Source organism: Neomonachus schauinslandi, chromosome 10, assembly GCF_002201575.2.
Source record: "Neomonachus schauinslandi chromosome 10, ASM220157v2, whole genome shotgun sequence".
NCBI classification, from domain to species: Eukaryota; Metazoa; Chordata; class Mammalia; order Carnivora; family Phocidae; genus Neomonachus; species Neomonachus schauinslandi.
The window spans coordinates 134,951,459-134,967,542 of NC_058412.1; the positions used below are offsets into that span (position 1 = coordinate 134,951,459).

Genomic DNA, 16,084 nt, shown 5'->3' on the forward strand with positions numbered 1-16,084 from the left:
CGGACAGTTAGACCGGAGTTTTCAGCCTTGTTCTTTTACTAATTCACTATATAATTCTGGCCAAGTTGCTTATGCTCTCTGACCTCAGTTTATTGTAAAAATAACAAAGTCAGATGAAAGGACTAAGTCCTTTCAGCTTTATCATCTAAGAGACACAACTAATATTAAAAGTACATAGAATCCGCATATTAATTTTAGAAGCAAAGGCTGAAATATTAGAAATATAATGGGGGTAATCATGCCAGTAGCATTTTTATTCATTCTTGTCATATATTAAAAATTCTCAGACAAACTGGGAGGAAATATTGAAGAAAAAGAACAATTGAGAAGTTTATTTTAATTTGATACATCTAATTATTATAAAAGCACCTACAATTTTATTGAATTATCCAAACAGGCTTCTGTAGCTGTAGCTTGAAATTCCTGGATCTATATTGTGAATAAACATTAAAATTTTCTTAGTGTTGAAATAAGGCAAACAAAAATTAAAAAAATAAACATATAAAATCTGGTTTCTATTACTTCCTATCATAAGATGCATCTAATAAAATTCATTTTACTAAAATATTTTTATATTTAAGAAGAAAGCTAATACTATAAAATATACTAAAAACATAATAAATAGGAGTAATTATTTTAAAATTTCTTATATCAAGAAGGAAAGTGATTTTCTTAATGTAGTAGTGTGAGTCCCCCCCTAGCCCAATTACCCATTTTTCTCTACTTTAGTCCAAAGGATTTGAAAGGAAACCAAATATACCTAAGTTGGTGCCAAATAAATTCTAAAATATTTTAAAGCATATCTATAAGAGAATGGAAACCAAAAAACACACTGTAATAACTATACAGTGAATACAAAATAAATACTAAATACAAAATACTGATTTCTAGCTTACTCCAAGTTTTATAATAGGCTCATCAGCTCCATTCAAATTAAAATTGTAAACATCATTCCTGTAAAAATGAAGAGAAATATTAACTCCATTATATAATAAATTTTCTTCAAATATGAATTAAACTAAGATCTATGGAAAATTACTTACAATGGGCATTCAGAAGTAACATTAACAAAAGTAGTCTTCAGTTGTCTATAACTTTTTTTCTGAACCTTTTCCTAAATACAAAAGAAGTTTATATAACATTCAAACTTGTACATTCGTATACTTGGCAAACAAACAACATATGCAATTATAGTTTCATATATTTTCTACTTGTTTCTACTCATGTTTTACATCTGTAACGATTTCCTTTTTTTTTTTTTTTTTAAGATTTTATTTATTTATTTGACAGAGAGAGAGAGCAAGAGAGAGAGAAAGAGAGAAAGAGCACAAGCAGGGGGAGCGGCAGGCAGAGGGGGAAGCAGGCTCCCCACCGAGCAGGGATCCTGATGATGGACTCGATCCCGGGACTCTGGAATCATGACCTGAGCCGAAGGCAGTGGTTTAACCAACTGAGCCACTCAGGCGCCCCTGTAACGATTTCCTTAATGTAAACTGAATAAAAGTATTAAACATCCACACCTATAAAAATTTTGAAGACTTTAAGTACTAAGAGCATAACTGAAAGTACCGTAAATCAAATATAAAATGTAAATATAAAATATAAATATAAAATGTAAATATAAAATTAAATATAAAATTAAATATAAAATATAAATTAAATATAAAATATAAAATATAAGAGCATAATTGAAAGCACTGTAAATTACATCTTTATTTGCACTGACCCTCCTGTACATAGGTAAATGCTATCCTACAAGCTGAACCTTAGTGATTTTAGAATCACAAAACAAGCACGTTTCTTTTCTTCCCAGACTCATTTGCTTTAAAGTCGTAAATAGAAAAACTTTGGGAGAGACTAAGGTTTATGTAAAACCACTATTAATATCACTAAATGATTGATTACTGAACAGAAATACTCTGAAGTCTAATAAGTTGGAAATATTAAAACTATTCATTTTAGTTGTTATTCATATTAAATTTTACTATGTATTTTGGCTGTTTTATATATAATTATTTGTATTATTTCAAAGTTTATCCCTTAATATATTATTCCTCTGATCACTTATCTCTGTTATCTTTTCCAATAGGATTTTTACCAGCATTTACATACACCTGTTCAATTCATCTCTTGTGTGTTAGCATGTGTTAGGTATTACAGAAGACACCAAAAATAAGCCAAAATATTAAAAAGGATACCAAAGGGAGCGAAAGTGTTATACAGGATACAAAGATGATTCTAAGCAGAAACATACTAATTAGAAGACACAGGAAAGATAAAAAGAACTGCAACAGTGAGTAAAATATCAAAAAATGGTACAAAGAAATCGGGTGTGTAGATTCAGAATTCTTGCCCATTTAGATTTTGAGTCAGGACACCTTGGAAGTTTTTAAAAAGAAGGCAGACTCTGAAGCAAGACTTGCAAGGAGGAATCAAGTTTTGATTACCAGAAAAGAATGTGAGAGCATGCTGACTCAGTTCAAATTTTTTTCTGAAGAGGGGAAGAAAAAGAGAATAAACACTTGGAAAAGACACTTCAGGGAATCTCAAGTTCTTCTGCTTCAGCGAAAGGAGACGTGCATAGGGAGCTAATACTAGGAAATAAAGATGGACTTTTCTTTTTTTTTTTTTTTAAAGATTTTATTTATTTATTTGACAGGGAGAGACACAGCGAGAGAGGAAACACAAGCAGGGGGAACGGGAGAGAGAGAAGCAGGCTTCCTGCGGAGCAGGGAGCCTGATGCAGGGCTCGATCCCAGGACACTGGGATCATGACGTGAGCCGAAGGCAGACGCTTAACGAGTGAGCCACCCAGGTGCCCCAAAGATGGACTTTTCAAAGGGACTAGGAAGCCAGCCTGAGTCTCCACTTAGTAAGCAACAGGGACCAAAGAAGGAATTGGAACAAGAGAATGGCCTGACGGGAGCTTTAAAAAGAAAAAAAGCTTGTACTGAATAGAATGACAGCTTGGCAAGAGAAATACCAGAGGCAAAAAGAATTACATAAAGGCTATTGCAATAATCTAGGGACAAGAAATTAGAACTCAAACTAGGAAAAAGGAGTTGCATGGGCAGCAGAGGGGAGATTTAAGAGGAACATACAGAAGGTGAACCTCAAAACTTGAAATTAAAATGGATAGAAATTGTGAAGAAGAAATCAAAGATAATTGGTATTTTAAGCCTGAATAGTAATTTTTTTAAAAACAAAAAACAGAGACTTAAGGATCTTATTGTCAGAAGAGATGGGATTAACTAGGGAAAAAAATGAAGATAAAGATTTATTGAATCAGGTACCAGAAAATGAAAAGATCACACTCACATATGGAAAACAAACATTTCTTTTTGAAAAGCCGAACAGAAAGAGGACTATTTTGAGTAGTTGCCACTAAATTGTCGGTTGTTTATCCATTTATCAACATGCTGAAAACACTAATTCCACCCTATACTGTGATTCTATTTTATGTTTACAGTCAAATATCATATAGAGTTTGACTATACATTTAGTGTAGTTAAATAAATGAAACCTACCTTACTGAGCTGTAGATCAGATTTGTTTGAAAAACCACTATAAATAGAAAGGTTTTGTCAAAATTAAAAAAGCAATTCAGTATCAGAATATTCTTCATAAAAGCCTTTTTATATAAGGTAAGACATTTGGGTCACTAAGTTTACATTCAATATGCTATAAATATATATATAAATATTTTTGCAACTTCACTTGTAGCAAATAGCAACACTAACTGTTAATAAGCTGAATCATTCATGCAGTAGGAGGTGCCAAGCAATTGGAAATGAATGGTTCTGCTGGGAGAAATTGTTTTGTGTCTTATCTTAAGGCCAGAATTAATTTAAATATGAATTAACCACCAATCAACCTGTAAAGAAACATTTTGCAATAAGAAAAGAAGCTTCAGAAAGACTGCCAACGAAAAAATACGTATTTACTATATAAAAGTAACTCATTTCAGCTCATTTAAATTTCATGTTTCATTAAGCAATATATTTAAATATATTTAGTTTTACTCATCACTAGGCTCAATAAATAAAATCCTAAAATGTCTATATCCTAAAGATTTATTTACGAAATGGTATGCTGTATCAATATGGTATTTTTGATACTTTATAAAATGTAATAATCACCTACTACAATGACTAATTTCAAAGTCAGTTCCCTTCCTGTATAATTTAAACAGCTACTATTTTTAAAAGTAAATAACTAGGTGTTTTCTACTGGAAAGTTGTATTACTTGAACATGTTCAAAACTAACCTTCTTAAAATGGTGTAAAATAATTTAGTTGTATGTCAGAAAAAAAATTATGTCTAAAATTTAAGAACATACCTGTCAATCAAAGACTCCTTGAATTTTCTTGTAGACTTTATGTCATCCTTTGGTTTATACCTCTTATTAATTTGGTTTATCAAGGATTCTGCTGCATCAGTAAATCCTTTCTCTTTTGACTTTCCTCTCTGAAACAATTTATAAGTTACTTTAAAGCTCTACCAGTAATCCTTCAAAGGAAAATAAAGGAACATTTAAGAAAAATCTGGTTCTATATATAACTACAAAGAGAAATAAAGGAGGTAAGAAATTATTTAGGAAGTCTGGGCTTTGTTAGGCATTAAACAACACAGGATAAGATTTAACAGTTTACAGAATGGTGCAGAGTGCTCTGTAGAGAACAAAATAAAAATTTCTATCCATGGGGAAAAAAATCGTATTAAAAACTAAAGGAAACTAAAATCAATACATCTCTAGCCAGGTTAGCTAAGAAAAAAAGAGAGAGAGAGAGAGAAAAGACAGAAATTACTACTATCAGAAATGAACTAGAGGCTGTCACTCTTATAGACATTAAAAGGTTAATAAAGGAATATTATGAACAACTCTTTGCCCACAAATTTGATAACCTAAATCAAATGGGCCAATTCCTTGAAAGGTAAAATCTACCAGAACTCATACAAGGAGAAATAGATCATCTGAATAGGACTATACCTATTAAAGAAATTGAGTAATTAATACCTTTTTTTTTTTTAAGATTTTATTTATTTGTCAGAGAGAGAGAGAGAGAGAGCACACAAGCAGGGGGAGCATCAGGCAGAGGGAGAAGCAGGCCCCCCGCTGAGCAAGGAGCCTGACGCGGGACTCAATCCCAGGGTCCTGGGATCATGACCTGAGCCAAAGGCAGCTGCTTAACTGACTTAGCCACCCAGGCGTCCCTAATTAATACCTTCTAAAACAGCAAGCACCAGGCCCCAGATGGGTTTACGGGTGAGTTCTATCAAATACTTAAGGAAGAATTATACCAATTTTCCACAATCATCCAGAAGATAGAATCAGAGGGAATACTTCCTAACTCATTAAATGAAGCTAGTATCATCTTTACACCAAAATCAAAGATAATACAAGATAGGAAATAGACCTTACAGACCACTATCTCTCATGAACATAGATAAAAAAATCAACAAAATATTAGCAAATTGTATTCAATAATGTTTAAAAAGAATTATATACCACAACTAAATGGTATTTATTCAAGGTATGAAAGTCTGATTCAACATTTGAAAATCAATTAACATAATGTATCATACCAACAGGCTAAAGAAAAATCACATAATCATATCAATAGATATAAGAAATGCATTTGACAAAACCCAATACCCTTTCATGATAACAATTCTCAGAAAACTAGGAATAGAAGGGAATGTCTTCAGCTTGATAAAGAACATCTTCCAAAAAAACAAAATTACAGCTAACATTATACTTAATGGAGAAAAACTACATGTTTTCCCACCAAGGTCAGAAACAAGGGAAAGATGCCGGCTCTCACCACTTCTATTCAACATCAAACTGGGAAGTCCTATGAATGCAGTAAGACAAGAGAAGGAAATAAATGGAATACAGAATGGAAAAAAATGAAACTGTCTTTGTTCGCAGATGACATCATTGTTTATGTAGAAAAAAAATCTCAAAAAATTAACAAAAATACTCCTGGAACTAAAATAAGCAAATGTGATAGCACTGCTGAAGGATATAAGGTTAATACACAAAAGTTGATTGCTTTCTCATAAGCTAGTAATGAACAACCAGAGTTTGAAATTATATTCCATTTACATTAGTACTCCCCAAAATGGAATACTTAGGTATAAATCTAACAAAACATGTACAAGATCTACACATGACTAATGAAGAAAATCAAAGACTAAATAAACGGAAGGAAATTCCACATTCATTGATAGGAAGCTTAATATTGTCAAGATGTCAGTTCTTCCCAACTTGAACTACAGAATCAATGTAATCCTAATCAAAATCTCAGCAAGTTATTTTGTAGATATCAACAGAATGATTGTACAGTGTATATGGAGAAGCAAGACAACGAGAATAGCCAATATAGTACTGAAGAACAAAGTTGGAAGATTGACACTACCATACTTTAAGACTTACTATAAAGATACAATAATCAATATAGAGTGGTATTGGTGAAATAGACAAATAGAGTAATAAAACAAAACAGAGAGCAAACAGAAAGCCCAGAAATACCCTCATTTATATAGTCAACTGATCTTTGACAAAGAAGCAAAAGCAATGCAATGGAGAAAGGACAGTGTTTTCAACAAATGATGATGGAATAACTGGACATCCACATGCTAAAAAACAAAAAACAAAAACACAAAAAACAAATCTAGACACAGAAATTACACCCTTCACAAAAATTAACTCAAAAGGGATCATAAACCTAAAAGTAAAATGCAAACTATAAAACTCCTCGAAGATAACAGAGGAGAAAATCCTAGGTTGACTTTGGGTTTGGCAATGCCTTTTTATGTATAACACCAAAAGCACAATCTATGAAAGACAAAATTGAGAAGCAGAACTTCATTAAAATTAAAAACTTATGTTCTGTGAAAGCCACTGCTTCAAAAATAAAAAGGTGAGCCATAGACAGAAAGAAACTTTTTGTAAAACACATATCTGACAAAGGACTTGTACAGACATACTGCAGAGATCCTGTGGTTTTGGTTCCAGAACACAGTGATAAAGCAAATAATGCATTAAAGTGAGTCAAATGAACTCAGCTTCCCAGCACATATAAAAGTTACGCTTACTCTATACTGTAGTCTGTTAAATGTACAATAGCATTATGTCTTAAAAAGAGTGCATACCTTAATTAAAAAATACTTTAATGCTAAAAAATGCTAATCATTTGAGTTTTAGCAAATTGTAATCTTTTTTCTGGTAGGGGGTCTTGCCTCAACGTTGATGCCTGCTGACTGATCAGGGTAGTGGTTGTTGAAGGCTGGGGTGGCTGTGGCCATTTCTTACAGTAAGACAACAATGAAATTTGCCACCATTGACTGACTCTTCCTTTCATGAGTGATTTCTGTGTAGCATGCAATGCTGTTTGATAGCATTTTACCCACAGCAGAACTTCTTTCAAAATTGAAGTCAAGCCTCTCAAACCCTGCCTATGTTTATCAACTAACTTTATGTAATATTCTAAATTCTTTGTTGTCAGTCTTCACAGCATCTCCACCATGAGTGGATTCCATCTCAAGAAACCATGGTCTTTGCTCATCCATAAGAAGCAATTCCTCATCCATTAAAGTTTTATCATGAGATCACAGCAATCCAGCCCCATCTTCAGGCTCCACCTCTAATTCTGGTTCTCCCGTTGCTTCCACCACCTCTGCAGCGACTTCCTCCACTGAAGTCTTGAACCCAGCAAAGTCATCCATGAGGGCTGGAATCAACTCTTCCAAACTCCTGCTAATGTTGATATTTTGACCTCTTTCCATGAATCACTAAGGTTTTTTTTGGGCGGGGGAGAAGGGAGAGAGAATCCTAAGTAAGGCTCCACGCCCAGCGTGAAGCCCGACACGGGGCTCAACCTCATGACCCTCAGATCATGACCGGAGCCAAAACCAGAGTCGGATGCTTAACCAAATGAGTCAGCTGGGTGCCCCATTCACAAATGTTCTTAATGGTATCTAGAATGGTGAATCCCTTCCAGAGGCTTTCAATTTAGTTTGCCCAGCTCTATCAGAGGAATCACTATCTATGGCAGCTAGAGCTTTATGATACGTATTTCTTAAATAGTAAGACTTGAAAGTAAAAATTACCCTTTGATCCATGGGCTGCAGAATGGATGTTATGTTAGGAGGTATGAAAACATTAATTTCCCTGCATATCTCCATCAAAGCTCTTGAATGACCAGGTGCACTGTCAGTCAGAAGTAATATTTTAAAAATGAATCTTTTTCTGAGCAGATCTCAACAGTGGGCTTAAAATATTCAGCAAACCATGTTGTAAACAGATGTGCTGTCACACAGGCTTTGCTGTTTCATTTATAAAGCACTGGCAGAGTAGATTTAGTATAATTCTTAAGGCCCCTAGGATTTTCAGAATGGTTAATGAGCACCGGCTCTAACTTATAGTCACCAGCTGCATCAGCTCCTAACAAGAGAGTCAGACTGTCCTTTGAAGCTCCGATGCCAGGCACTGACTTATCTCCAGCTATGAAAGTCCTAGATGGATCTTCTTCCAATATATGGCTATCTTGCCTACATTGAAAATCTCTTTAGTGTAGCCACCTTCATTAATTATCTTAGCTAGATCATCTGGATAACTTGCTGCTTCACCTTGCATTTTTACGTTATGGAGATGGCCTCTTTCCCTAAACTACATGACCCAGTCTCTGCTAGCTTCAGACTTTTCTTCTGCAGCTTCTTTACCTCTCTCAGCCTTCATAAAATTGAAGAGAGTTAGGGCCTTGCTCTTAAGTGGGCTTCGGCTTAAGAGAATTTTGTGGCTGGTTTGAGCTTCTATCCAGGCCACTCAAACTTCCTCCAGAACTAATAAAGCTGTTTCACAAGAGGCCGAGGTTTTTTGCTTATATCAGCTTTCTGCATGCCTTCCTCATTAACTTAATCATTTTTAACTTTTGACTTAAACTGAGAGACGTGTGACTCTTCCTTTCACTTGAACACTTAGAGGCCCCTATAAGGTTGTTAACTGGCCTAATCTCAATATTGTTATGTCTCAGGGAACCGAGAGGCCTAAAGAGAAGGAAGAGAGATGAGGGAACTGCCAGGTGGCGGAGCAGTCAGAAAACACACATTTATTAAGTTTGCCATCCTATCGGTGCAGTCATGGTGCCTCAAAAAATTACAATAATAACATCAAAGAACACTGATCAGATCACCATAACTAATATAAAAATAATGAAAAACTTTGAAATATTATGGAAATCACCAAAATGTGACAGAGACATAAAGTTAGCAAATGTTGTTGGAAAAATGGCACCAATGCATTTGCCCAATACAGGGCTGCCACAAACCTTCAATTCATAAAAACATGCAGTATCTATGAAGTGCAATAAAACATGGCATGCCTATATCTAAATTATACAAAGAACTGTTAATATTCGACAATAACAAAGAACCCAGTTAAAAAATGAGCAAAAGATCTGAATAGACAACTCACTAAAGAGGACATTCAGATGGTAAATAAAAATATAAAAGGATGCTCAAATTCATATGTCATTAGGGAATTGCAAATTAAAATGAGATGCCACCAAGCACACATAACAATAGCTAAGATCCAAGACGCTGACAACACCCAATATTGGCAAGGATATAGATCAACAGGAATTCTCTCATCTGTTGCTCAGAACGCAAAAATGGTACAGCCCTTTTTTCCACTTTTGGAAGACAGGAAGTTTCTTACAAAACTAAACACATTCTAACCATATGATCCAGCAATCATGCTCCTTGGTATTTTCCCAAGTGAGCTGGAAGATTATGTCCACATAAACCCTGCACAATGAACATTTACAGAAGCTTTATTCATAACTGTCAAACCATAGAAACCAGCTAAGATGTCCTTCCATAGATGAACATCTAAGCAAATCTTGGTACATACATATCATGGAATATTATTCAGCACTAAGAAGAAACGAGCTCTTAAGCCATGAAAACACATGGAGTAAGCATCATTGCTATTGCTAAGTGAAAGAAGCCAATCTGAAAAGACTACATACTATATGGTTCCAACTCTATGACATTCTGGAAAAGGCAAAACTATGGAGACAGTAAAAAGATCAGTGATTGCCAGGAGTGTGAGGGGGTAGGGAGCAGAGGGGAATTTTAGGGCAGTAAAACTATTATGTATGATAATGTAATAGTAAATACCTGTCGCTATATACCTATCAAAACATACAGAATATACAACACAAAGGGTGAATTCTAACCTATAGACTTTAGTTACTAATAATGTATTGATATTGGTTCATAATTTGTAACCCATGTACCCACTGATGTAAGATGCTAATAATGGGGAAACTAGGGTGTGGGTGAAGGGGATATGGGAACTCTCAGTGTACTTGTACACCTGAAACTGCTCTAAAAAATACTATTGTTTTAAGGGTGCCTGCCTGGCTCAGTCAGTGGATTGTGCAACTCTTGATCTCGGGATCATCAGTTCGAGCCCCACGTTTGGTGTTGGGATTACTTAAAAAAAAAAAAAAGGTAAAAAATACTATTACTTTAAAAATGGAAGGACTACAAACAATTATCATCTGCATAATTTTCAGTAATTTGGCTAAGAGAAAACTCCCCACAATACTCTTAAAGATATGAGTTCTCCTGATTCTAGTCATTAGTTTTACCTTTTTCTGGGAATCAGGCATTTTTTTTTTAAATTATGGTAAAATACAATAGAAACAAAAAATTTACTTTTTTTTTTTTTTTGCAAGCAAGTCAAAGTGGGGGTAGGGAGGGTTGCGCAGAGGGAGAGGGAAAGAGAGAGAAAATCTCAAGCAGGCTCCACGCCCATCACAGAGCCCAATGCAGGGCTTGATCTCATGACCCTAAGATCATGACCTGAGTGGAAATTAAGAGTCAGATGCTTAACAGACTGAGCCATCCAGGTGCCCTATTTTAATCATTTTTAAGTTTATGTTTTTATATGTAGTAGATCATAAGTTACTATTTACTGTCCCTTCTTGAGATTACTTTACTTGGCTTGATAAAAATGTGGCAAAAATAGGGGCGCCTGGGTGGCTCAGATGGTTAAGCATCTGCCTTCAGCTCAGGGCATGATCTCAGGGTCCTGGGATCAAGCCCCATATCAGGCTCCTGGCTCAGCGAGGAGTTTGCTTCTCCCTCTCCCTCTCCCTCTGCCTCTCTCCTCTGCTCATATTCCCTCTCTTTTTCTCTCTCTGTCACATGAATAAAAAAAAATTTTTTTTAAATGTAGCGAAAATGAACCTCCCCTAAAATAGTGAGTGTATGATTTAAGAACTTCCAGCATAATTGGAGCCAACTTGGGAAATCTGTATCGCCGCCAAGCTGCAGAGGTTCTGTTTCTCTGGGTTAATCTAGTGAACAGGAAGCAGGATCGGATGACTACCTTAGAGGAGAGTCATCATGCATGTGAGTGGCAGGAAGTCCCGTATAGTAACACAGGGAGCAACACTATGAAAGACTGAAGAGCACTTCTGGAAACAGGAAGTTGGGTTTTAAAAAAATCAGAGCATAGTTTAGAAGAGATGATCAGTTTCCATGGTCCCAGGAAAAAAAACACTGACTAGCTCAGGGAATAATTCTAAATTCCAAAGGAAACAGTTTAAAATAAAAATTGAAGAACATTCAGCATTCAGACAAAAAGAACTTACTTCCCCTGCATCTGAAGAACTAAATAGCAGCTAAGACTAGAAAGAAAAGTAGCATACTAAGAAACAAGAAAAAGTGACTCAAAAGGATTTGGTTAAAGAAGAATGTAGCCAAATCAGGCACAGAAAGTGAATTGCAGATTAAAGACAAAATAAAAAGGATGGTCAAGACAAATGAAATAATGTCTAAGTATAAACAACAATTACAAATTATCTATTAAGTTTTTCATTTGCATATAGAGATGCTCCAATACATGGACATTTTACATCAACTCTATGTCCAGGTATTAATACCACTCTGGAAGATATATGAAAATAGAAGGCTATAAGACCTGCATATTCTAAGCAAGAGTGAAAAACAGATTCTATTATTGGCAGTGGAATGTATTCTAATTAAAAAGTTTCTTAATCTGCATCTTGATAGCAATGGCAAAAAAATATTTATGGTAACTACTAAAAAAAGTAAACTTTTGATCTAAAGTATGGTGCAGACTAGCTAAAACTGTCCTAGAGATGTCCTACAGATGATTACTCTGAAGGAAAAGGGAAAGACTCCAACAGGGATGAGCAACAGGACAGCAGAAGACAGTCTCCTGCACTCCGCCTACATCTTTTCCTTTTCTTTGAAAAAACCTGTCAAACTCTAATGCAATAATCCAAGAAATGGTTTCAGATGCTACTATGTGCAGAACTGAGCTAGGCCATGCAGGAAAACAAATGATGACTAAACACAGTCTTTACACTCTAATAGGCTATAACAAGGAGAAAAATAGACACAAATAACCATTTATTAAAAGAAAGGTAAGCACTGTTAAGAGACGTACAGACAGTTCTATATACATGCTCAAAGCATCTGCCGGACAGAGTGGAAGAAAACCATCAGGAGGACACAAGGAGCTGCAGGGTGCATTCACACCACACCTATTTACACACCTGCCCTGCACTGGTTCGGGGTGGGGGGACAGGGACTAGGATGAGGTGAGAGTTCAGGAGGCACTCACTCTCAGACTGGAGACTTGAATTAAAGAACAAGGCCTCACAAATGTTAAATCTGCAGCAATCCATCAAGCTTCTTTCACTGTCTTATGCCATTAGGTAGGCATATTATAGGTATGCAGAAACCAAACACACTGAAAGCTCACCATTTTTTTTTGTTTCAAATCCCAGGAATTAAGTTCAGATGTTAATCTTTTCCCTGCTTTTCTATGACTTTTCACATTTTTTCTAGGAGAAGGGCTTTTATCAGTAATAGCAGTATTCACATCTTTTGACAATATGTATTTCTTCCTATAGATCAGAGATTCTTCAACTGTCTTATTTAGGAGAACGGACTTAAAAGTAGTTGCAGATTCAATATGCCAATCACTTTGCTTGGTATTTTCAGTATTTTTCTGCTCCGAATGTTTAGCATGATTTAGTCGTTGCTGAGTGTCTCTTTTGCACACTCCTACTTTTGCTTTCTCTATTTTGTTATGCTGCATTGTTTTTTTCTTATATTGCATCTTTTCTGTTTCTTCAGAATTATCCTCAGATATTGAAGAGGATGATTTTTGTTTCCTAAGTTTTTTGTTCACAGTAACATCTAATGGAAAAATAAAAACCAATCCTTATTAAATTAATAAACTGGTAATACATAAATTTGTTAAAATCAAAGATATTTATTAGACATTGCAAGAAATGAGTATTTCCCTGAGCTACTATTGTGTACAGAGAAAACAATGTTTCACCTTGACTGAATATGTCTCCTGATGAAGTATCTGCTCTTTGGTTATTACATAGATTAATATTTGTTACAGGAGTCCAACAGGACCATTTGGAGGGCATTTTTTCCCCACAAATGTTGTCCAAAACACCACGTAACCTGGAAAATAAAATAACTTGCTTAATGTATTACAAAACATTAGCCTATGACTCTGACATGAGACCTTGATTTTTTTTTTGTTTAGTCAATGTTTATTGATAGCAGTTCATTAGTCAAGTATGAAAATATTTTGGTAAGTCATTAGGAAAGTTAAAACTTACTATGTAACTGATCAGATTAAAAACTATTATTAAAAAATTCCATTATTGCTATTATTTGATATCTACTTAAATATATCTCACATATCTTAATGTTCTACTGTGTATTTAAACTAGGTTAAATTTCTTCACATTCATACTTTATTATTTTAAAAATCTCATTTTAAGTCTCTCAATTTGGAAAAGAGTAATGTTGGTGGCTATGAAAAAAACACAGACTATTCCCCATTGTGCAATCATAGTAATACTTGAGCTGATTACTCTGAGAGCCAATACTACATTCTAAGAATATAAAAGCCTTTTCTTTTAAATGTATTACATTTATATAAAAACAACATTAATATATACTAACTTATTTGATTTTGTTCATACTTACACAGGTTTATCTATTTTCTCCACTGCCTGGGAATCTGGAACAATATCCTGCAGGTCATCTAAATAAAATAAAAATTACGGCATTTTCAATTTTTTGTGCAGTTGGCAGGGTAAAATGGGAGTTGGTATAGAAGTTGATCAAGATTCACATTATTAGGATACAGAGATTGATCTTCTTGGAAATAGAGATTGTATTATATTTCCTTGTAACCTCTAAGTTCCTTTCATAAAGCCAAATGCATTCATTCTAAATCTTTCTTTTTCAAATCAATGAAAGCCAGTGGAGTTAAAGGGAAATATGAAGTGTATACATTTTTTTAAAAGAGAAGGTGAAATTAAACCAAAAAAGTACTTACTCATATTTTGGTTTGGGGATTCAACAACCTTATTTTCTGTCTTCTTTACAACTTTAGCCATTTTGACATGCTATAACACAGAGGAGACATGGTAATGTAAATTTAAATCAAGGCATTACATGAAAACAACTCTTAAAAGTCAGAGTATTAAAGTTTAAAACCTTTAAAATAATTTGCCTTGCTATTAAAAGTTGGATAGTATTTCTATTGTTTCATAAAGGTAATGCCCATTCCAGAATGCTACTTATTCTAAAACATAAGAAAATAATTTTCATTACAGACAAGGCAGAAGAGCCTACAAACTTGCTGATCTCATCCACAGCTAGTACAATAATTCCATTCTCATCTGTAACTGACAATTTCTAGAATCACCGTGGCACATCTCCTACTGTAGCTGATCTCACAGCCTGCATTTATTCTGTCTTTTCACTAACATACACACAAAAGTTGGAAATTCTAGAATATTAAAGGATTCTGTAAAGTTGTGGCCACTGAACAGGTAACTTCTTGCCTCCACCAAGGTTCCCTCTTTTCATAGCCACAGATCTGATAACGATCTGCCATCACTCAGAAACACACGCCCTCCGGGCTAAGACGCAGTGCCTCATGCTGGCTGTCTTCACTACTTGGTCTAGCAGGCAGTTCTCCATCCCAGGACAGGAGCAGTAGGAAAGCATGCAGGTACGTGTTGGCTGTCACAACGACAGAAGGGCTCCCTGACTGGAACAAGCAAGCCCAGGTCTGGGATGCCCACCATCCTACCACACTCAGGACCACACCACACCACTGAACAACAGCACCCTAATAAAGGAACACTCAGCTGATTAATTTGAACAATTACTTTTGACTTTTTTTCCGAGTATCTTCAATTCTTGCACCATTCATCCTTTGGCCACATAACCATTTTTTTAAAATCCACCACCTATTCCTTTTTACTGTGCTTGGTTGGAGAAAAATGACACATAAAATTCACAGTCTTAAATTGAAAGGGCCTTCAACCTAACACCTTTACTTACTCTTCATTATCCTTCACTTACCCTCCCCATTATCTTAGTAACTGTTTCAAGTCTTTACACCCTTGAGCCCTCTACTTCAGCATATCGCCAAGACAAATACACCATGTTCACCTCATACTTCAATGAAAACAAGCTGTTAGGCATTTCTCATCAACAAACTTACTTATCTGTATCTCTTGACTACCTCGCCTCACAAAGAAATAATTTTCTCTCAGCTATTCTCTGTTCTGTCCCTTCAACTACCTGGAATGAATGCCCTTCTCCTTGATGTCCATTTGACTAACCTTTATTGATCCTTCAAAAACCAACTCACTCTCCATCTCCTTAAGGAGCATCTCCTGATCTTCACCCTCCCCTTCAGCTCTGCGGTTAGGCACTGCCCCTCCACTAAGTTCCTACTGCATCTTATATGTACAATCTGAGAACATTTGTACAATATTATAATTATCTTATTAATTTATTTAATTTCCACACTAGAACATTGAGATACTTAAGGACAGAGTCCATGTGTATCTTACATTTCTAGCAGACACTAACTTGTATAATAAACTAAAGAATGATGGCAAGTCCATTTCTCCTACTGAATACATAAATCAGAGTTATACTGAAGGGATATTCCTCAATTTTACTGTTAGCACAGTAAGTAGGTCCT

The 16,084-nt window shown here is 35.1% G+C and overlaps 1 protein-coding gene across 1 annotated transcript in view; it reads right to left on the reverse strand.

The window, feature by feature from the left end:
* Nucleotides 1–16,084, reverse strand: part of SYCP2 (synaptonemal complex protein 2) — a 67,122-nt gene that overhangs the window by 14,702 nt on the left and 36,336 nt on the right. Inside the window, 9 exon segments of the mRNA XM_044919054.1 lie at nucleotides 374–429; nucleotides 897–954; nucleotides 1,044–1,114; nucleotides 3,528–3,564; nucleotides 4,340–4,467; nucleotides 12,809–13,248; nucleotides 13,394–13,527; nucleotides 14,062–14,119; nucleotides 14,417–14,486. Of these exon segments, the coding sequence (XP_044774989.1) occupies nucleotides 374–429; nucleotides 897–954; nucleotides 1,044–1,114; nucleotides 3,528–3,564; nucleotides 4,340–4,467; nucleotides 12,809–13,248; nucleotides 13,394–13,527; nucleotides 14,062–14,119; nucleotides 14,417–14,486 (1,052 nt within the window).